Source organism: Oxyura jamaicensis, chromosome Z (assembly GCF_011077185.1).
Source record: "Oxyura jamaicensis isolate SHBP4307 breed ruddy duck chromosome Z, BPBGC_Ojam_1.0, whole genome shotgun sequence".
Classification (NCBI taxonomy): domain Eukaryota; kingdom Metazoa; phylum Chordata; class Aves; order Anseriformes; family Anatidae; genus Oxyura; species Oxyura jamaicensis.
This window is the reverse complement of record NC_048926.1, coordinates 74558572-74579869: the sequence shown is the minus strand read 5'-3', so window position 1 is coordinate 74579869 and position 21298 is coordinate 74558572. Positions and strand designations below refer to the sequence as shown.

At 42.3% G+C, this 21298-nt stretch overlaps 1 protein-coding gene across 2 annotated transcripts in view; it reads right to left on the bottom strand.

Annotated features, from left to right (window-relative positions):
• The window catches only part of ECPAS (Ecm29 proteasome adaptor and scaffold), a 69478-nt gene that overhangs the window by 2937 nt on the left and 45243 nt on the right, over positions 1-21298 (bottom strand). For both annotated transcript variants that reach the window (XM_035309493.1, XM_035309491.1), the window contains exons 26-48: positions 20691-20745; positions 19803-19917; positions 18793-18858; positions 18434-18551; positions 16435-16602; positions 15521-15600; positions 14660-14765; positions 13540-13587; positions 12391-12512; positions 11318-11468; positions 10368-10433; positions 8590-8679; positions 8024-8090; positions 7174-7265; positions 6992-7058; positions 6270-6461; positions 5123-5331; positions 3712-3755; positions 2915-3107; positions 2436-2580; positions 1966-2071; positions 1699-1787; positions 491-562 (exon numbers count right to left, since the gene is read on the bottom strand). In XM_035309493.1, the coding sequence (XP_035165384.1) occupies positions 491-562; positions 1699-1787; positions 1966-2071; positions 2436-2580; positions 2915-3107; positions 3712-3755; positions 5123-5331; positions 6270-6461; positions 6992-7058; positions 7174-7265; positions 8024-8090; positions 8590-8679; positions 10368-10433; positions 11318-11468; positions 12391-12512; positions 13540-13587; positions 14660-14765; positions 15521-15600; positions 16435-16602; positions 18434-18551; positions 18793-18858; positions 19803-19917; positions 20691-20745 (2461 nt within the window). The remainder of the gene's footprint in view (positions 1-490; positions 563-1698; positions 1788-1965; positions 2072-2435; positions 2581-2914; positions 3108-3711; positions 3756-5122; positions 5332-6269; positions 6462-6991; positions 7059-7173; positions 7266-8023; positions 8091-8589; positions 8680-10367; positions 10434-11317; positions 11469-12390; positions 12513-13539; positions 13588-14659; positions 14766-15520; positions 15601-16434; positions 16603-18433; positions 18552-18792; positions 18859-19802; positions 19918-20690; positions 20746-21298) is intronic.

The window sequence follows — 21298 nt, the reverse complement described above, 5'->3', positions numbered from 1 at the left end:
CAGACTGAAAGTGACCACCTCACACCTCACTGTTCTTCCAGGAGAAGAGCTGCTGAGAAGGAAAATTCAGCTGGACACTTAGTGCATGTGCTACCTGCTGCACAGGTAGCCATGCCAATTTAGATCAGGCTGAACTTGATTGTCTCAGCCTGCACTATGGGACTATAAGGGCCTGAAGAACCACGTTTCCCACTTCAAAACTGCTGCATGTAATGCAAGAATGCATTATACACAGCCCATGCTCCCTCCCTGTTGGACATTTTACCAAGGAGCATCCAACAGCAGTTTAAACCTGGACTTTATCCACAAGTGCTTCCACCCCCTCCAAGTTTTCCCAGTCACCAAGCACAAAAACCCGAGTCCCAAACCACCCTAAAGAACACGGTGCTGCAAACAGAAGGTAATGACATCTCTCCACCTTCCCAGGCCACACAGCCATGCGCTTTGTATACCAAACAGTGACTCCCATGTGGCAAGCAAAAAGTCTCACCTTGCAGTTTGGTGAAGAGCAGTTGTAGCACAGACAAAGCTTCTGTTCTTATGGACGTGTAGCTTTTGTTTTCTAAGGGATTTGAAAACAGCAACAACAACAAAACAGATTCAGAAACACTAATTGTACAAACAGCAGTTACCACTGTGGTCTGCAGACTACTCTTAGCACAGCTAAATGAGATAATTTATGCTGACAGTCTGCAATGCTACCCAATTAGATATATCCAAATGGCAGAAAGTGACCAAATAGCAGCTAACAGATCCACTAAGCCTTGTGCATCACCTTTCCTATTACCACAGTACTGTTCCTCACACATGCTGAATTGGAATAAAGTTCACATTACTGCAGTGTGATCACAAAACTTCTGTGCATCATGGACTTTTATTTTTCTAAGTTATAATGGCTATAAATCATCCAGGTTTTAAAAAGCAGCATTAAGTACGGGTACACAAACCCTATGCTGTCAAGCACAAGCTTGTCACATGAAAATATTTGGTCTCCTGAACTAAGATCTCCTTAAAGCCTCACTCCATTGAGGTTTAATAGTTAAAAGAAACTGGACGGTACTAACTTCTCTAAAGTAGGTGCTGCCTTTGAGCACACCAGAAAACACAAGCTGCATGTGGGTGCGAGGGGACTGGGCACTGTTACAGCCACAAGGCAAGTGGCAACGCCACCCAAATAATAACCAGCCCCTGGCCTGTCTGATTTACAAAGGTATCTGTTTTATCTTCATGGTTGACCCCCTGAGGGAGAATACAAACTGTCTCAAAGCCTTGGAGCTTCATGCACTGGCTGCCTCAGCAAATTCTGGGCATCTCCAATGCACATGTATCCAAGATACCTGATCTGGGGAAGAAAAACTTGTGTTTCATTAGATCAGTAACAGACTGACTGGGTAGGGTCCATATTCTTCATGGAGAAAAGTACTAAGTCTCTGAGTTGTGCTCTGGAGAGGTAGAACAGGAGCCCGCTCTCCTCCTGTACTTCCCCTTTCAAAGCTCTCTTGCATCAGAGGAATTTTCTTTCATGAGCACAGCACCCTGCACAATACTGTCCTGAACAGCTACTGCAGTGCAAGGTAGGATGTGTCTTATCTGACAGCCTGTGCTTGTTCTGCATTTTCTGAACCAGCCAACACCCAAAGAGGAAATGTATTAACAAGCAATTCATTATCAACTACAAACTGGAAAACATCCATTTACCTAAAGAATGGGTGATAGATGAACAGGTTTCCAACAGTATTTCTGTCAAAGCCCCAGGGTCTGAGTGTTCCTCCTCAAACAGCACTAACCTGTCAAATGCAAAAACAGATACCCTGTATCACTGGGACAGAAGTCTGCTCAGCTTTCTCTGAAAATCCAGTAAACAACTCTGCCGTATCACTGCATGTCTTCTGCGATTTCATTAAACAGTTTGAAGCAACCACAAGAAGAAACATCATCAAAGAGGATGGCAGAAAGAAGAATTACCCTTGAAAGTAGGCATTCATGGCTTGTAGCACTCCAAGCTGCACTTTCCACGTGCTGAGTTTCAGACGGTCACACATTAACTTACAAAACTCTTGTCGATAGCAACCTACAGAAAACGAAGGAATTGTGTTACCCTTATGTTACCGCAGAAGGAAACACTTCCTGTCCTGTCTCTCAAATGTTCCTCGTGCTGTGCTCCAAGTGACATCAAGCTAGACTGATGGCATATAATCAAATCAACATCCTGGAAGAAATGGCACCAAAAATCTTTACCAATCAAGGTAGGACAACACTCATTAAGAATCACTGAAACATAAGCTACTTTGTAAATTCTGGCTTGCTAATAAAGACATCCTGTTTTTTTCTAACATATCCATGGACCTCCCTGTAAGCCTTCCCATACCCAACATGTTCTCTAGGTCCCTCCCTCTTCCCTCTGTTCTTTAGATTTTTGCTGTTAGATGACTTACGCTGTGTCTCTGGGCTCCTTGGCCATGCTTTGCCCAGGGTCTCGAAGGCACAGATCAGGGACTCCATCTGCACCTCTTTCTCCCTCATGTCCTCATCCTCTTCGTTGTGCTTTGGTAAACCTGCACCCATGCTCTCGAGAGAGTTCTGCAGAGACAAGTGGGGAAGGCGTGATCAGCAGGGAATGAAGGCAGACTAGACACACACTTGGCTCAATTCAGTGTCCCCTTTAGTTTGCTCACACCAGTCCTCATACCCAGCCAGTACAGATGAGCATGACACACCTTGGCCTTGCATCCAAACAGCTCTCTGTACTGTGAGAGTCTGAAGTGCAGAGCTGCAAAGCACCACAGGCACTCAATACAAGCACTCTACACAGCTTCCTAGGAGTCTCCTGCTGCTTGTAGAGCAGCCAGGATTTAACTTTTAACTGGGGTGATGCTAGGCACCACAGAAAAGAGGGAATACACTGAACCATCACCTTCTTTATCATGGGGAAGATGATATCTGCCAGCTCCTGGAACCGGTCTTCCTTTGTTGCCTGCAGCACCCCAGCTGCACAGCGCAGTGCCACCATCTTGTACTTCAGGTTCTCCTTCCGACACTCCTTCAGGACAGCCTGGACAACATCGCTGACACTCGGCTGGCCAGGCACCGACTTCTGCAGCTCTGCACTACAACATGAGGCACATGGAGATTTTTTAGGCCCACATCAACCCCCCTCCAAAAACAGCTTTTCCCACAGACAGCAATACCCATGTTCAGGCATAGGATCACCTACCAGCGCTGCAACTGCATCTACACTCTGGTGCTCTTCTTCACTCTTACCTTGTCTGTTCTCCATGATTTTCTTTGCAACCTTTCCTCATGTGGTTTCAATGCACTTTTCCTCCCTCACTCTTCTTCTACCTCTTTCTCCCTTCTCCCCTTCAAGGTGTTGATCCTTCCCCTTAATCTACTCTATCTTATTAGCAACTCTGGCCTTTCAACATCCTCCTCCTTGCTCTAAATCAACTGCTTAGCTCTGAACATCCCTCTGAAGCATTGTCTGTCCCTCCCAGCCCTCACCAGTGACCCACACACCGACATAAGGATTGGAGAGACTCCTCACAACCTGATGGGAGATCAAAATGGCATTCAGAACTTTCTACCTCTCCTTGCAGAAAAGCTGGAGGAGGTAGAGAGTCTCCCGTTCACCAGCCAGGCAACAACCCTGTGCAACAACCTCCTTTTCGAGATCACAGGCTCTGGGGGTGCCACCTCTTTCAAGAGGCTTACCTGCATGCAGAGATGACACTGGCAATGGCCTTTAACAGCTCCTCCTGCAATAAGCAAGACAGATACCACTGAAATATGCGCCACAGCCAAACAGCAGGGTCCTGCTATACAAGGGAGTCCTTTGCACTCCACTGATAGAGGGGAAATAAATCTAAGGCACCAGCTGAGAAAAGCAATGTCTTGCTCCTGACACTTCTCCTAGGCTACTGCAGAGACCGCAGAAGCCTTGACTTTCCATCTGCACTGAATGACAGTGTAAAGGGGTCTTGCAGCACCTCTGAATACAAGCTAGTCCCCTCGAAGGCTAGAATATGGTCCACTGGAACTGAGTTTGCAGATGACACTAAATGAAGAGCTGTTAGCTGCTTTGATGGTAGAGAGGCCTTGCAGAGAGATCTTGAAAAATTAGAGAGCTGGGCAGTCACCAACAATATGAAGTTTAACAAGAGCAGGTGCCAGATTCTGCACCTGGGACAGGGTAACACTGAATTTATGTACAGGCTGGAGGATGAGAAGCTGGAGAGCAGTAAAGGCATCTGGGGGGTTTGGTTGACAGCAAGTTGAACCTGAGCCAGCTGTGTGCCCTGGCAGCCAGGAGGGACAACTGTACCCTGGGGTGCATCAGGCCCAGCACTGCCAGCTGGTCAAGGGACTGTCCTGCTGTGCTCTGTGATGGTGCGGCCTCACCTCAAGCACTGTGGGCAGTTTTGTGTGCCACTGTATAGGAAAGACATAAAACTATTAGAGAGTGTCCAAAGGAGTGCAACAAAGATAGCAAAGGGTCTGCAAGTGAAGACACACAAGGAGTGGCTGAGGTCCCTGGGTTTTTTCAGCCCAGAGCAGAGCAGGCTGAGGGGAGGCCTCATGGTGGCATGCAGCTTCCTCACGAGGGGAGCAGAGGGGCAGGCACTGAGCTCTGCTCTCTGGGGACAGCAACAGGACCCCATGGAACAGCACAGAGGGTCAGGCTGGGGGTTAGGGAAAGGTTCTGCACCCAGAGGGTGGTTGGTGGGCTGCTCCCCACGGCAGTGGCCATAGCACTGGGCCTGTCGAGTTCAAGAAACATTTGGGCAATGCTCTCAGACATATGGCTTATTTTAGGGTGGTTCTGTGTGGAGCCAGGAGTTGGACTTGAGGATTTGCAAGGGACCCTTCCAAATCAGGATCTTGGATGATCATATATTCTTGCCTATGGGGGAACCCAGCTCCTAAAGCAATCTAACTCCACCTTTGTTCATCTTCCCTGGTGCTTATGTATGACATATGCATATGCAGGGCAAACATCAGGCTCCCCAAGACAGAGGTCATGCACATGGTCCTCTGCAACAAAGAACATCGCAATTCCTGCCTCAAGGGACAAGTGTTGGACAAATGCTCATAGCAATACATAGGGTACTGGTTCCATTTTTACCTTCCCAGTCCACGTTCTCCCTGGCAGACCCTGCAGCAGCGCAGAGAGCACTATTCCCAGATGCGGAGGTGCAAGGGAGCCAGTCTGTTTGGCAATTGATGCCATGGCAGCTGCTCCCTGGGCTTTCATCTTCCAGGATTGTGACTGCAAGGCCTTCTGTGTAATGGGTATCAACTCCTGCATATACAGCCTGATGCCACCCTGAGTACCTGCACAGAGGAAACAGAGGAACAGAGGAAAGCTATAGTTTTGCCACAAAGAGAACAAATATCTGATCTTACTGGAAAAAAAAAAAAAAGGGAAGGGGGCTATTACAGATTTCTGTTTTTTTCTCAGACTTTAGGCAAAACAGCAAATAATTTTTCCCTGGCTGAAGATGGATTCTGTTTTCCAATTGCTTCCAAATAACCTCTTTAGATTTTTTTTTTAATCTAGAGACTGAGCTCATCTCACTCTTTCCACGAGGCAGACGCTACACATGGTCAGTCAGTTTCTAGGAAATGTTTTTCTTTTCCTTTTTTTTTTAAATAATAATAAATAAATAAATAAAAAGAACAGGTTAGTGAAAAGCCCTTTTCCAAACTCCAGAAATGTTTTCTAGTGACTGAGGGACCAGATCTGAAACCAGGTCAGAGAAGGAATCAGCAGAATGACTTCACCATGCATCCAGATCTTCATCTACAGACAGAAAGCATAACAGAATAGGCCTTCTAATACTGTAATACTGCACCACCAGAAGACCGGATGAGATCTCCAGCCCCAGAAAGGGGCTGAAGTTCCCTTTAAGTTCAGGGTGTGCAGCAGCTCCTAAACATGGCACTGAAATTTCCAAAGATGTTCAGCTACCTGTGGCACAATAAGGACTGCATTACAGTGGCATTAAGTGCCTCACAATCATAAACTGTTCCTCCTGACTGAATTTGTGTATCCTCAGCTGTCAACAGCTCTGTAATTACTTCAAATAGGCTCAAAGAAGCTAACCTGCTCCAACTCTTACAGGGCATCTTTAGGAAGGAAGAAAATGAAAACAAGTTTCCAACATCGCTTGGTATGAGAATTCCTTACTTCCAAACTGTATTTCCAGAAAACGTTCTATTTTGTGGCCCATGCACCCCAGAAAGCTTTTACCACTCTCAGTGCAACTTACCAGGTACATTTTCCTGCCAAACTTCAGCCCACAAAGTTGAATCCTCTTTCTCTCCTTTCTCTTCATCGGGAACCTCATGCATACCAAGAAAAGCCAATGGCAACACTTGTTTGGCATGGTTCTTCACTACATCTGGACTGTAGCGTCCCATAGCATGTACAGTTAAAGCACAGCCTGTCCTGTACACTGGCTCTGAAGGAGCAAAACAATCACATTACAGCTGTGAGGTAGGTTTTTTCCTTGGACAGCTTTTGGTCTGCCTCTTGGGAAACAGAGGAATGCCATTATATGATGATGCATGGGAATTATCCAGCTGGTGAAGGTGTTACGGTTTTATCTGGGATGAGTTAATTTTTTTCCTAGGGGCTTGTATGATGCTGCATTTTTGATTTTTGATGAAAATAGTGGTGATAACACACCAACGATTTTAGAAAGTAGCAGCTGAATTCCTTGTTTTGCTTTGCTGTGTGCACAGCTTTTGCATTACCTAGTAAACTGTTTTTATCTCAACCCATGAGTTCTCACGCCTTTCTGATTCTCTCCCCTGTCCCACCTGGGGAGGGTGAGTGAGCAGCTGGGTGGTGCTTAGCTGCTTGGCAGGATTAAACCGCAACAGAAGGCAAGTATCACAGTACAGAAACGTTTCTTCACCAGCTTCTGCCAGCATCAAGAACCCTTTTATGCATTATATTCTGTAACGCAATATCCAAGAAGCAACATACCTTCCTTTTCCATGTACCAACTGCTGAGTTTGTGCAGCAGCTTCTCGGTGCTACTGTCCCGAGAAGTCTGTAACAGAGAAGAGACTCAGACCACTCAAACACTCAGAGGAAAAAAAAAAAGAGAAGAAACACCAAGCAAACAAACAAATAAAAAGCTAAAACCATCTCAAACCTCTACTCACCCGGACTAAATGGCCCATAGCAAAGGCAAAAGACTTCTGTACCACGCTGTTGCGATCAGTTAGGCCACTAAGTAAAGCACTCATAAGTTTACCTGTTGGAAGAGATTTCACTTTGTCAGATGGATCATGTTATTGCTGTAGCAAGAATTACTATAACCTGTGTTTCATTGGATCACCTGCACTTATGCATTCTCACTCTTCACATGTTTGCTGGCCTACGTATCTGCCTGGTCAGTGTGTTCAAACAAGTGCACAGCACAACACAGCTCTTAACAGCTGTAAAATCCAGCAAATGCTGGTGCTTTGCCACCCTTAGCCTGCACACCTCAAAACAGAATGTTCCTGTGAAGTGACCACCCCAGCTATCATGCACTCAGTTGTTTTCCTACACTGCAACAGAATGGAGGCTTTCTTCATACTGTCAAATCACAAATAAAGTCTCTGTGTAAAGAGAAGACTAAGATCCACAGAATTTAAGTCCCTGTTTATGGTCCTCCTGTAGCTCAAAGTGAAGGAACAAGTGCTTACTTACAGCTCTACACTAACATGGACATTGTCAGTCTGCTCCAAAAAAAGTCAAGAGAGATTTCCACTTGTTCCTCCTGAGCACTAAGGAATTTGCTCAGCTCTTCTCTCAGCCTCTTCCAACTTGGTGATGCATTTAACATCCCAAGGACCTAACTGCAGTATGCCTATCTGATGCACAAGGCAACTTCAAATAACTCCCTGAGGAAAATAAAATAAAAAATAATTCCTGTGATAAAAAAAACAATGGTGAATAGGGAAGACATGACACCTACAAAGCAGCAACAAAAAACACTTAAAACTGGACAGTAGAAACAACCCCTACCTGAATAAGGTGTTAGGTCCTGGGGACACTGTGTGGTTAACGAGACAATTACACTGGCACAGCCTCCCTGGAAGATTGCAAGGGAAAATAAAGGTAAGATTAAAAAAAAAATACCCTCTGGTTATTACTGTTAATACTTGTTGTGATGCTGTACAATATGACCTGGGCTCATCAAGCCTCTGCTCCAACAACTTGGAGCCAATGCCAAAAACAGAAACTGTTTGTAGCAAATGAATAACAAGAACTGAACTAGGAAGAAGGGAAGTTATCAGGACCCACACTCAGGATGGATGATCCTGGAAGATTTACAGGTATCAAGGTCTGCATTTTGCACTCAATTATCACAGAATACAACAGCCACGTAGTCCAGGGGAGATTAATGCAGCACACATGCAGAAAATCACAAGTAATGTAGGTGGACTGAGACTGAGATATAAAACAACTACGGTATGAATGAACCCAAGCTGTCACTTCAAAACAAAAAGCCAAAAAAAACACATATTTAAATCGACACTTCACTGTGCTCCCTTTTCCATTTCCAATGACCTGTTAAAACACATGCATACCTTTGTGCCAAGGCCTACTCCGCTTTTGATCAGTTCACAGAGACGAGGAACCAGCTCACCCAGGATGGACACGTCCAAATACTGCAAGCTCTAGAGAAAGGCAAGGGACCAAATTAATTAATAAATGTGACAGACTTCAGCTGATTTGCTTCCACAGAGGCCTGCCATAGTTCTCCACACTGGTCTTTTACTGAACTGTGAGAGTTTGGTGCATGGAGTGAAAAGGGCACCATAACATATCTTATACCTCATACATATTATGTTGTCCCAGTTCTGTGGTGAGGTGACCCTGCTGAAATCATCAGTTGCTGGAATCCATGAATTTCTGTACTCCAGTTTCTTAGAAAGCTGAAACTAACATACTAGCAAGAATTCCTTTTGCGGAGGTAAAGAAGAGATGAAAAGGGCTGCCTATTTTAGGACAAAACCCAGCATTCTTCTGATTGTCTGAAATTCTGAAGCAGTAACACCTCTAAACCAGACAATGAAATGACAACAGTCAGTTTTTAAGCAGGTCAAGGTACACGAGTGGAAAAAGTAACTTCAAGTTTTGAGAGGTATCATTGGTATAATTTTCTAATTTCCCACGCATAAGATGTTAGTAAGCAAAACAGAAATTCATATCATGACCAAGGAGACAATCTACTATCCCCAGCCAAACTCAAAATATACAGGAATTGAAGGGTTGCTCACAAACCAGAACATCTTCACGCTACTCCAGGAAACCATGCTATCTTACCCCTTCCCTTTAGGGAAATCTCAAGTGTAGATGGGGACAGCACAACTGTCCTCACTCCTGGCTGGAAGGGGCAGAGGAATGGCCAGGAGGAGGGACAGCAGCAGCTGCTCCAGCCTGCAGGGTGTCAGTGAGTACAGTTTTTCATGAAGCCTTTTATCCCCATACACTTTGCACGCTATAAATAAAGAGCACTCCACATGACACCAAAACACAGCTCCATCTGTGCTGGAGCCAGCAGCTCCAAATGCTTTTACGTACAGGAGAGCTTGCTGTTGTTACTTTTGTGCACAGTATAGCTCTGGTTGCTGTACTTCTCTGAAAACTTGCTCAACGCTCACACACCCCATCTGCTCTTGTGTCCCTGGCTGCCTGAAGTGCCCGAGCAGGAAAATGAGGTCCTTCTCTTTAGAAAGGTTCAGATTCTAAGAGAGGGCAGGGAGGTTCACCAAGACCCTGACAGCACAGTGTCTGGGCATCTGCAGCGCCTCCAGCAGCAGCAAACTGTAGTGCCAAACACCAGCTGCTGGCAGTGCTTTCAGTAACATCATCATCTTCTCTAAGTATCCATGCCATCTAAAGAACTGTCCAGGTAAGGATATCTAAAGCACCACAAGGCTCAGACTGGACAGCATTTGTGTCTTAAGAACAATGACTATCATCAATTGGAGGGCCAGGCAAGAAGCTTTTGGTGGAACTATAAGCCAGAGATGAAGAAAAATGGTAATCAACAATGCAGAATGAGTTGTACCCCACCCAAAGAAAAGCACTTTGTCAAGGAAGGTAGGTTCTCAGGTGGAAAAACAATCCCTCTGACTCCAAACAGAGCCACAGTGGAGCCATTTACAAGCAAGGAGTTAGTAAAAAAGTGAGGAGTAAACTGTGACCACAGGATGATACAAGTCAGTATGTAAAAGAGAAGCTGGACATTCACATGCAGGTAATAAAAATGAAGCCTGAATTCCATAAAGCTCCCGCATTGATTCCTATTGTTCTCCTACAATGTACCTTGAGCTGGAACCCTTCTGAATCAAGTACTTACCATGTTAATAGTTTCCATCATGGGAGATGACTTGACAGCACTAAGCCTGGCACTATCCATTGCAGTCTAAAGAAAAAAGGGGAAAAAAAGAAAACATTAACTCAACCCAAAAACAGTGGAAAGGCCAGTATCAACAGTAATGCTACATCACAAACAGAAACCAAAATCTATTTCAGATGCATCCAGGCAAGAAATAGTAGCTTCTTCAACCTGTGAATGCTCATCTTTCAGAGACAGAGGCAGCTAGATGCTCTAGATGGAGTACAGGAGCTACACTTCTGACATGATGAAATAAAGACAGAAAAGAAGAAAAAAAAAAAAAGGAAAAAGAACTATTGTGCCCTATTGTTTACTCCCTTCTTATTGGTCAAGGGCAGAGTTTGCTCCCTTTCCTTCCCCACAATGAAATTAGCTCAATTTGCTCTGGAACAATAGGGTTTCACTTACTTTCCCATAACACTGCTACTAATTAATATGCTTCTTTGAGAGAGATTAAAGTACACAGTACTGACAGCACCCAGCTCTTGCCCATATTGCTGTGGCATACCTTCTAATTTATGTTAGAAGAAGTAGTAGCCTTGCAGTTAACCCCCTGGGAAAAGTATCACCAATGTTTGGCAGTACAGGCGCATTCCAGATAATTATCACTGACTTTCTCTTTGCCTGTTTCACTCTTGTACATGCAGCTGAAGTGACATATAACAGTTCTTACTAAGGTTCTTAACTTTCTGAAATATGTGGAAGTCTAGTGAATGACAAAAAAATCCCCACACTTCCACCTCCCCCTCCAAAAAAACATATGTCCATCCATATTCCAGTAAGTACATTTATTTTAGTAACTCTTTAGCTATTCCACTTCTTCATCTCTCAACCAAATCTTCTATTTTTCTGTTCACCAACAGAACAAATAAAGCTTATATCTTCCAAACTTCTGCTCTGTTGATACTTACTTTCTCCTGATCTGTTGCACAAAGACTCAAATAATTGAGGACTTGAGGCTCCAGCACACTCAAGGACTCCAGCAGGGCTGGGATAAGTTTTGGTGCATGAGGTTTCAGCATAGATCCAGCACTTTTACTAATCTTCACAAGAGTGTTAATGCTGGAAAAAGATCAAAGGGAAGGTCAACACAACAACATACACACTTAGTTGAAAAATCTCTGGTCCACTCTCATTTAGTACCAACAAAAAGGCCATTCCAAGTCTCAGGTATGTCAATATAAATTTACCTGCAAACAATAATCTGTATATTGTTCTGATTAGGTAGGATCGGACCCTAGCTCCGTGCCTACAACTGGTGCTATACTTTGCACAGAGATTGCTTAGATTGGCCAGGGTATCGCAAATGGAATGGGCAAAGAGAGAGTACTACAGACAGATGTAGGGAGAAATAACACGTTTCAGAAAAAACTCTGGGCAAAGTCGGCCCAGAGAAATCAATTGTCTCTGCCCAAGAAAAACAAATTACTATGATTTGTTCAAACCCCATTTGTCAGTTTTAGACTGACCAGATTTCTCTGGCTGCATTGTGTCAGAGGGTTTTTAACACTTCAAAAATGATGAAAAAAATAAGAAATACTGACTATAAACTGTTCGGAGCTTTCTAACCTTCCTGGACAATCATGTTCAATAAAAGAAAATTGTTTCTGGGAAGACTAACTACACTCCAGGTCTGAATTTTCCTGCTTTTCAGTGCGTAAAGTAAATGAAAGAATAAATAAGGTTACAAAGTGACAAGCATGTGAATTCCCTACTTTTCAAGAGACATTGAACCATTTTACAGCATAAAATATATTTGAACAATGTCATCAAATGCAGTCACCTTTGTCACTTGTTTAAACAAGAGGTCCCCAAAAGATACATGCAGTTCCCAGTTTGAATTCAGTGAGAGAAGGGTTCAGTATGAAGGCTTATTTGAGGAGAAACTTGTGACTTCAAATACAAAGAACGTTCTGTAATTCAGGTGAGTAAGCTGGATCTCTGTGCCCTCACTCCCAGTGAACGTACGTGATGCAAAACTAACCTGAGAGATCGGACTTCAGCAACTGTGCTTACTATTCCTTTGTCTAGGAGACAAGGAAGCAATACAGCTACTGTCTTCTGACCTGCAGCTCCTTTAGAGGGATCACACATTTTCACACAAACCTGGGAACAGATGATAATTGGTGTTGCAAGCACACAAAAACCTCCTGCTCATATTTCATTAAAGCACCTTCTTAGTCAGACGGAAGAAGCCAACAGCAACTACAACTGCTTACAAACAAACCCAGGCTCTATTACATGTTCATTCTTCTCTCCTGGAAGCACTTAAGACCCTAAGCCATGTTCCTAAATAAGTTTCAGCTACAGTTAGTTTCCAGAAAAAGCAAATTCAGAGCTAACACCTAAGATCCATGTGTGGATGAAGATAAGAACCAAAAGACCACTCAGCCCAGAGACAGCCTATCTCAGTTACATGGAGTCAATTGTTTCACAAGGCAGAACACCAAGTCCCAGATCAGAACAGATCGTGCAATGGTAACGACAATGTGCTGGGACCAGGTCACCATGGTTTCGCTACTGAAATTTCATGCTGCATGTGTTGTGAAAGTTATGATTTCAAACATAGTTCTTATAATCACTTTCCATTTTCACTGATTTGACCTTTTAGAGGAATATCGAACAAAACATTAAGTGATGTGTATTACATCCAAAATATCTTTTGTCAGCAACGGCACCGAATATTAAAGTTCAGAGTAGATTACTTTATTTCATGCCAGGTTCCACTGGACTTGGTCAGCTACATCCTGCTGCAGTTACATTTCCTTAAATCTCATCCCCAAACGGAAAAAAAAGAAAGGAAAAGGAAAAGGAAAAGGAAAAGGAAAAGGAAAAGGAAAAGGAAAGAATCAGTATCTCTCTCCTGTGACTGTTCAGAACTTAACATTGCATTAGCCTCAAGCACCAGAACTCCACCAATGTTAATGAGAGTACAGAAGAGTATGTGGCCAAAATTATTAAGATTGTCTTTCAGGTGGCTGTTCTGTTCATCATTGTATCAGATACTACACATCTTTTCAAGACAACAGTCTATAATAAAAAGGCCACTCCCAGAGAGATGACAATTAATGATTATCTGAAATAAAAAATATATATATATCTCCATAGGCAAATGACAAGATTAAATTTTTACCTTGCTTAAAGTTTTTAGGACCAGTTCTGCTGCCTTTCTCACAGACTCCTAAAAAAGAACAACAAAATTTTTACTATTTGTAAAACTTCTATATAATGACTCATATTCACTGATAAGTACATCACTAACACTGTCAAGACTATATTGATCGCTGATACTTAATAACTTTCAAATAAATTTGTCTAGGGGTATAGAAAGATGGACTAAAAGCAAACAGTAAAATCAGCACCGCTCTGGTAGTACCAGACACCACTACCAAGTAGACTCTAACTTTACCTGCATTGATGAATTAACAAGTTTTGAGCAATATATTCCTGGGTAATGAAACACAATCACCTACAAGGAGTTGGACTCGATGATCCTTATGGGTCCCTTCCAATTCGGAACATTCTATAATTCTATACACTGATAAATTCCCTGAACTTTCTCAGAAGAAGTCTGGCCTGTCACAAGCAGACTTTCCCAAGCTATTTCCAAGTAAAATTCAGGACTTACTGTGCCCCATGGATCCTTCCCAAAAGGCAGCTTGCAGGCAAGGCAGCTGCTCTTTTTTGGAGGCTATCATACTTTATTAGCACAAAAGCAGAACATTCTGTGCCAGTTGGTTTGAATGCCCAGGAACATTTCTGAACACACTGAATTTACTAGTATGAAAGCAGTTTCCTGGTACATGGCACAGTTTGGGAAACAGCCCAGCCCTGCTTCAGCAGGAAAATCTGGATCCAGAGAAAACATGGCACAAACCTGGAAGAACATGAGGACTCTGACTTCATATCTGCAAGGCATTTAATTTAAGCACACAAGCAGTCCAAAATAATTTTTTCTATACTTGAGAATTAAGCATATACTTAGGAATTCTTTTATATCCAGGAAAAGTGCTGAACCTTTAAGAATAATCACATCAGGAATGAAAACTAACCCTTAAAAACAAGAGGAAAAATACACAGCAAATTTACAAGAGCATGGAAATGTTAACTGTAAAGGGCCTGAACTTGTAGTAGTGTGCTTAACACAGAAATCCCATTAGCTTCAACTCAATTTCTCAAAGAATCTCTTTTTAAACACCTCTGATCACTGTACTTTTTGTGAAAGATTCCTGTTCAGACATCAGTTCCATTACCTTAATGTCATCTTGCACTCTAAATAGGATTTCCCATATCTCTGGAAGCTTGTCTATAATGTCATCCAAAGGCCTTCCTCTTAGTAAGTCATTCAGTGCTAGACAGCTGCAAACAAGGAATTTCATTTTGATCACACAGTATATTTATTTGATATGGATAAATAAGTAAATGAATTAATGAAAAAATAAAGAACTGTTTTACTTTCCTTATTTTCTCAAAACCCTTAATCTACTCTGTTGTAAGAAAGTCTCCCTTAGCAGCAGAAAAAAAAATATTCAGCTAGACAGGTGAAATCAGAAACAGCTGACAGCACGCAAGAAAGGCTGCTGTGGTGAAAACTGCTATTACAAACATTCCAATTGGGATATCGTTTCAGATTTCTTTTATCCCAGTACAGGATAAGGAAAAAAAAAAAAACACTAGAATGGTCTTAAGTCTATAACTGAAATTAAAATGGAAGTTTTCAGTACAGCATAACCATAAACCAATATAAGTAACAGTTTACTAAAAATGCTATACCAAATGGCACCCTCCTGTCAAGCACATATATAGCCAGACTGTCAGTATTTTCTAACATTATGCAATACATCAGGTCCAAGGACAGCCAGTAACCTTTTGACCAGAAAGCTCTCCTTTAGAGAACATTTTTTAGTATCATGTCAAGATGCATGCAATACAAATATTCAGGCTCAATGAAGCAAATAGCTTTAAGACTGTATCACACTTCAAGTGCAGACTCCACAGTTTGGGTCTATCCTGTTGAATGGACACATCTTCCTCTCCACAGACTTACTTTGGTTAAAAGATTTATGGTGAAGAAGAGAGTTCAAAGAAAAGTCTGTTAGTTTTCCTAGCAATACCTGGATTCCCTGATTCTCCAGAGACTGCTGGTTAGGTTACTGATCAAATCCTCAAGAATTTCCTTCATATACTTATCAACCTACAATTAAAAAGAAAAGAGCATACATGAAACAAACAAGGAGCATGCATCCATCCTGCTGTCTTAAAACAAGGTCCTTTTGGACAACACAACCTGCTTTTAGCCACAGCAGATAAACTAATGCTTGCCAGAGCTGACTCTGTGCAAGCTTATTTTGACTTTGCTTTATAAGTGCCTTTTCTCTGCACTGCTTCAGGGCTTAGCACAGTGACAGTCCTTTACCAATAGAACTGTTCAGATGAAGCACCAAACGTGCATTTACAGGAGAAGCAGTTGCCCTTTCTTGAAAGATCAGAGTCAATGACATAAAGATCAGCCTTGCTAGGAAAAAGGATTTGCAAACCCAGTTCCAGGCCTTTTGGATATAGAGTAAGGGCACATCATGAAAGTCACTTATTTCTGAGACTTGCCAGGGCAGAATTGTTATGATGGAACATCATCTTTGCATGGGTTTCTTCCAGTTTTAGAACTGAGGAACCATATTTAGATGCTCTTGCTCTAGAAATGCATCTTCAGCTACAAGGGTTTCTGAAAAGCTTCTCATAAGCAATATCAAAGCCATATCACAGAGAGGAAAGACCATACTTAAGTATCAAGTCAGTCAAACTTTAAGATTGGCCACACAAGTCTGCAATACCCTTTCACACGGAAGAGGCAGCACAAAAGCTCTGTGCATTCTCCACCTCACCCACAGATTTAACCAACTCTTTCTTGACAACAACATCTCACCTCTTCCTACACAGCCTTTCACAAGGTACAGCTTTTCCATAAGGATCTTTGGGACACTCCTGGGTTAGCAGCAACCCACCACTCTGTACTTTCCAACTCACTCACCATTGACTTGTCAGTGACCAAGGCATTCCAAATGCTGGTCATTGCCTGTCGAATGCCTAGGTTGGGGTCAAACTGGTAGCGGTAGAGCCGTGGAAGAAGCTGGGGCAAAAACGGAGCCAGCTGCTCTCCAGCCTTAGCAGCTATCACATTGAAACCAAAAGCTGCTCCCTGAAATGGTAACAAAAGAATGTTTGATGAAACAAACTGCTCACCCACTCAGTTATTGCTCCTGGGCACACCACAGTCAGCGGCAAAGCTAACTGACACAGATTAGACACCAAGTTAAGAGGACTACAGTGGTACCAGTATTAGCCCTTATCAGTGCTACAGTACCACAGTCATTTCAAGCATACAACCACACTCAGGAGACAATACACGACTTCAAAACCTCCTCCTTCATTTCAAGATAGCATCTGACGCCCTTTGCCAAAGTTCTGGTAGAGAATTAAAACTGTAAAGATTTGAGAACGTTTTTCCAAAACAGTTTGTTCCTCAGGGTGGGCTACTGCTTCCTTACAACTTTGCTGCATTTAGAAGACCTAGCTGTCCTAGTTTCAGTTAGAACAGACTTAATTTTCCTCCTAGTAGCTGGTAGGGTGCTATGTTTTGGATTAGGATGAGAAGAATGCTGATACCATACTGATGTTGTAATTGTTGCAGAGCAATGCTTACACTAAGCCAAGGACTTTTCAGCTTCTTGCTCTGTCCTGCCAGCGGGCAGGCTGGGGGTGCAGCAAAAGCTGGGAGGCAACAGACCCAGGACAGCTGACCCAAACTGGCCAAAGGGGTATTCAATACCATCTGACGTCATGCTAAATAATATATAGGGGTGACTAGCCGGGATGTGGGGCTGGCTGCTCGGAGATAGGCTGGGCATCGGTCAGCAGGTGGTGAGCAATTGCATTGTGCATCACTTGTTTCGTACACACTATTATTATTATTATTTATTTATTATAACTTAGGCACTGAAAAAATAAAAATAAAACAACGCTTCCTTAACCATACAATCTGCAATTGATAAGAATGACTAGTTTGCCTGTGTCCTTATTTACTTCAAGCTCATTCTTTCATACTCTTTTCCAGCAGAGCACCACTGTTAATTATAACACAGTGGTACTGATTCTCACATATGAGGTACCATGGGATTTGCCAGGATAGCCCAAAGAGAAGCTACTCAGTACAGGCAGTACAGACAACCTCCAGTGACTTTTATCTCTGCATCCTGACTTGCTGTGTCAAAAGCTTCCACTCCAAACCTCATTTAAGGTGCACTACAGAAGACAAGCCCACTTGGGTCTTCTGCATAAAAGACAACTGCATGTTCCTAGGGACAAAACAAGTTCTTCCATGAGTAGGGAAAACCAGAGAAACAGCTGCCAAGTTAGGGCTCTGAAAAGTTTACTTAGATCTTAAAATTTAATATGCTACCTATATGCTACCTTTTTTTTTTTTTTTTTTTTCTCCAGGAAGTGGATCGAGTAGTCTTCTGACTTTGCTAAGGGTCCCAGTAGCTTTAAAATAACAAGTTTAGCTTATGGTAAGTTTAAAAAGGACACTATTTCGGCAACAGTGGATAAACCAGTGCATTTTCAACTTGGTTCTAGCATCTTGTTGCTGAATACTTTTTGCTGTAACTTGTTATGTAACAAAGCTCATTTTCTCTGGCAGGTGAAAATTCATCCAGTGTTAAAAATATTAACTCACTGCCTGAACACATCAAGACCTGGCCTCTAAATGCTCTCAAAAATAAAAGGATCACAGCTGATTCAGAGTGGAATGCAAGATGATATAAACCGTGTGATACCAATGTTTTGTCGTAATAACTAATCCTAAATTTGCTTCTCTGGCTGCTGAATTTGTATTGAACCTGACACCAAAGCTCCAAAACATGGCCTCCACATGAGGTTATAGATGGATCATATAACCGAGTTAGAGAAATACAGTTACTGTTTCCAGAGATCACAGAGGGAAGAAAAGCGGTATGAAAGCAGTAAATTACCTTCCGAGAATTCCACATGGCATGATGGTTGGCCAGATTCATGAATTTGTATATCAGGTCTGGCTGATTGAGATCACTAGCCAGCGAACAAAGCTCCTTGTAGGTGGAAAGACCTTGACTTTGGAAAGCAAAAGGGAAATCAGTTATTTTTAGAGGAATTACTATTTTTACCTACAGAAATACCACAATAGTTAAATCACAGCCTAAAGCAGAGAGAGAGAAGTGAATACCCTATCAGTATTACATGAAAATAGTTACAATAACTTAAAGAACAAAAAGGAATGAAATACACAGGAAGCAGATTTATAGGCTAGTGAATACCATTTCAGCATTGATTGTGTGTCTTTCATTAAACTTACCCATCCGGGGTTTTGCTCAAGCCACCCTGAAACACCACAGTTTCTCCTGTCATCTCATGTTTGGCTCTGGTGGAAAAGAGGTCCAGTATTAACCTTAGCAAGTTCTATCGGACTGCATGCTACAGAACAAGTGAATTTGTTTTGCTCTATTTACTCAGGACCTTCCGAGTTCCAGTCCCACAAGAAAAACAAAAACACAGTGTACAGATGCACAAAGGTAAACACACTACAAGTAATCTGATTAACCTGTGTCATGTGTAATGTTAATGAGAAGCTTCAGAATGTTAGGATTTTGCTGTGTAGTCAGAAGCTAAGAGTCAAAACACTGAATGATGGCTTTTTATTTCAGACCAGACAACCCACACCCTGAAGAGCACATGACTACTTCAGAATGAAAAAATCCATTTTCCATTCATCTTCCTGTTCACCACTGCTGGATCCCCCAAACTCCAAAGCTGGACTTTTGTCATTCACAGTGGCCACACTCACACCAGGTTAGACAGGATTAGGCTGTTGAAAAGCATTTTCAGCACTGATTCAACATGATTATCAGCCAGGAGTCCAGTAGAATTGCCACTTTTTGCACTAAAGCACAGAAGTGACATTAACAATCCTCCTCAACAAAAAGGGTGTTTCAGACACAAGTCTCCACTTCTGCAACATTCATATTGTTCAGACTTGCTGCAGGAGGTCATTGTCCTTTGCAATTACACAATGCAGCAAGTAGGAAATCTAACCAAACGCAAACTGATTTGAACTGCCTCAATCAGGACTGAATCATTATTTGGAAGCTTTGTTAAATTCAGAATGGAACAAACCTGGAACAACTTCACTCAAAATAAACCCTAAGCTGAACTAAGAAATGTCCCGGTTTGACTCCCCTGCAGTATGAGGATAACAGCTTCCCCTTGGCCACAAAGCATCTCTCCACCCAAAAGAAAGGTACATTTTTGTTCCCATCAGACACATAGCTCAGGGTACTCTCTCACTTTTTTCTAAGCACACTGTACCTTTTCCCAGTCATAAGGGTATCAACAAGTGTGGTGACTAGCTCTTGCTGATCCTGTTCACTTCCTAGTTCATATATCAGCCCAAGACCTTTTGAAGCAACATCTTGACTAAGCTCTGCAAGAGATTTTACAAAGTGAAATCGAAGATAAGCATGTGATTAGTAATAAACAAATTTCAATAACCAGATCCAACCAAAATCATGATTAAGGAACAGAAGCTCTGTGCTGTAGTTCACAGCTCTCCATTTCACAGCAGAGCTAGTTTGGCACGACACAAGTTTTGGATTCTGAAGCAGCAGTTAGTTCCGAAGGCAAACCCCCTAGTAAACTGACATCTTCTTGTTAGTATTGTCAATAGTGGTTTTGAAATAGCTGAGAGCATTCTAAGAGCTGCCAATATTCTTACATGCTGCTGGCCCCTGCACTGAAGTTCATCAAAGGTAATAGTAACCCTTTTTTCTTTAACTTCAGTGAGCTCTGGTTAGGCCACTGGATGCCATCCTTCCCATTAGCTGCCATTGGTGGACATACAAGCCAAAATATTGTTAATTTAAAGAGGACTCAGAGTTGCTGTCCATGCAGAACTCTGTGATACTTATTTTTTCTGTTCAGAGCATGGCAGACTGAACTGTTTCTGTTATTACAGTCTGCGGGAGAAAATGCAGAAGATGTGTGCTTCGCTAACAAAGCACAGAAGAAAGCTCTGTTTATTTCTGCATGTGACACCTAGGAAAAATAATCACTTGTACTACTTCAGAAATGGATGTTTCTAGAGTCATTGCTTAATTCTGGATGACAAAGAGGTTGTAGGTGACTTTCTGCCCGTTAAAGATTCCCTCCATCAATTAAGACCCCACTACAAGATAAAACTGTTGTGATAGTACTTACCATCACTATCTGACAGAATTGAAACAAATGCACTTTGGATATCCTTGAGGTGAGACTGAAAGATGAGAAAGAAGGACATTATTTTTATTTCAGGTTTAGTATCCTTTCTCTGGTCTCAAGACAGCCTCTAACAGATAAACAGAGGTTACCGCATCAATAGAATTGTTTATCTGAGCTACAACTATGACAAAAACTGCTGTCTTTTCAGACTGGCAAGCAACAGCCTGATTGACATTCACAGAACATAACAGTAATTTGACCAGATTTTTTTTTTTTTTTTTATGGTTACCATGTCATTAGTAAACCACATTTTATTTTCCTTGTCTAATACATAGCAGCAATAGCATGTCATAACTCTGACTTGCAGCCAAGACAGGGCTGTCCTCTGTACAAGGGAGAGTCTTCCTTCATCCCTAAACTTGAGGATTTTGCCACCTCCCACAAGATTCACTGTTAGATGAATATAATACACAGCAAGGTTTTAAAAATAGCATCTCGTCTCCAAAAGCTCTTTATCAATTGCCTGGAGAACACAAAGTGGTTACCTGGTCTCATCACAGCCTATAGTACCTCTGTGTGAACAGACAATGTTTTTGTTGGGAATGCTT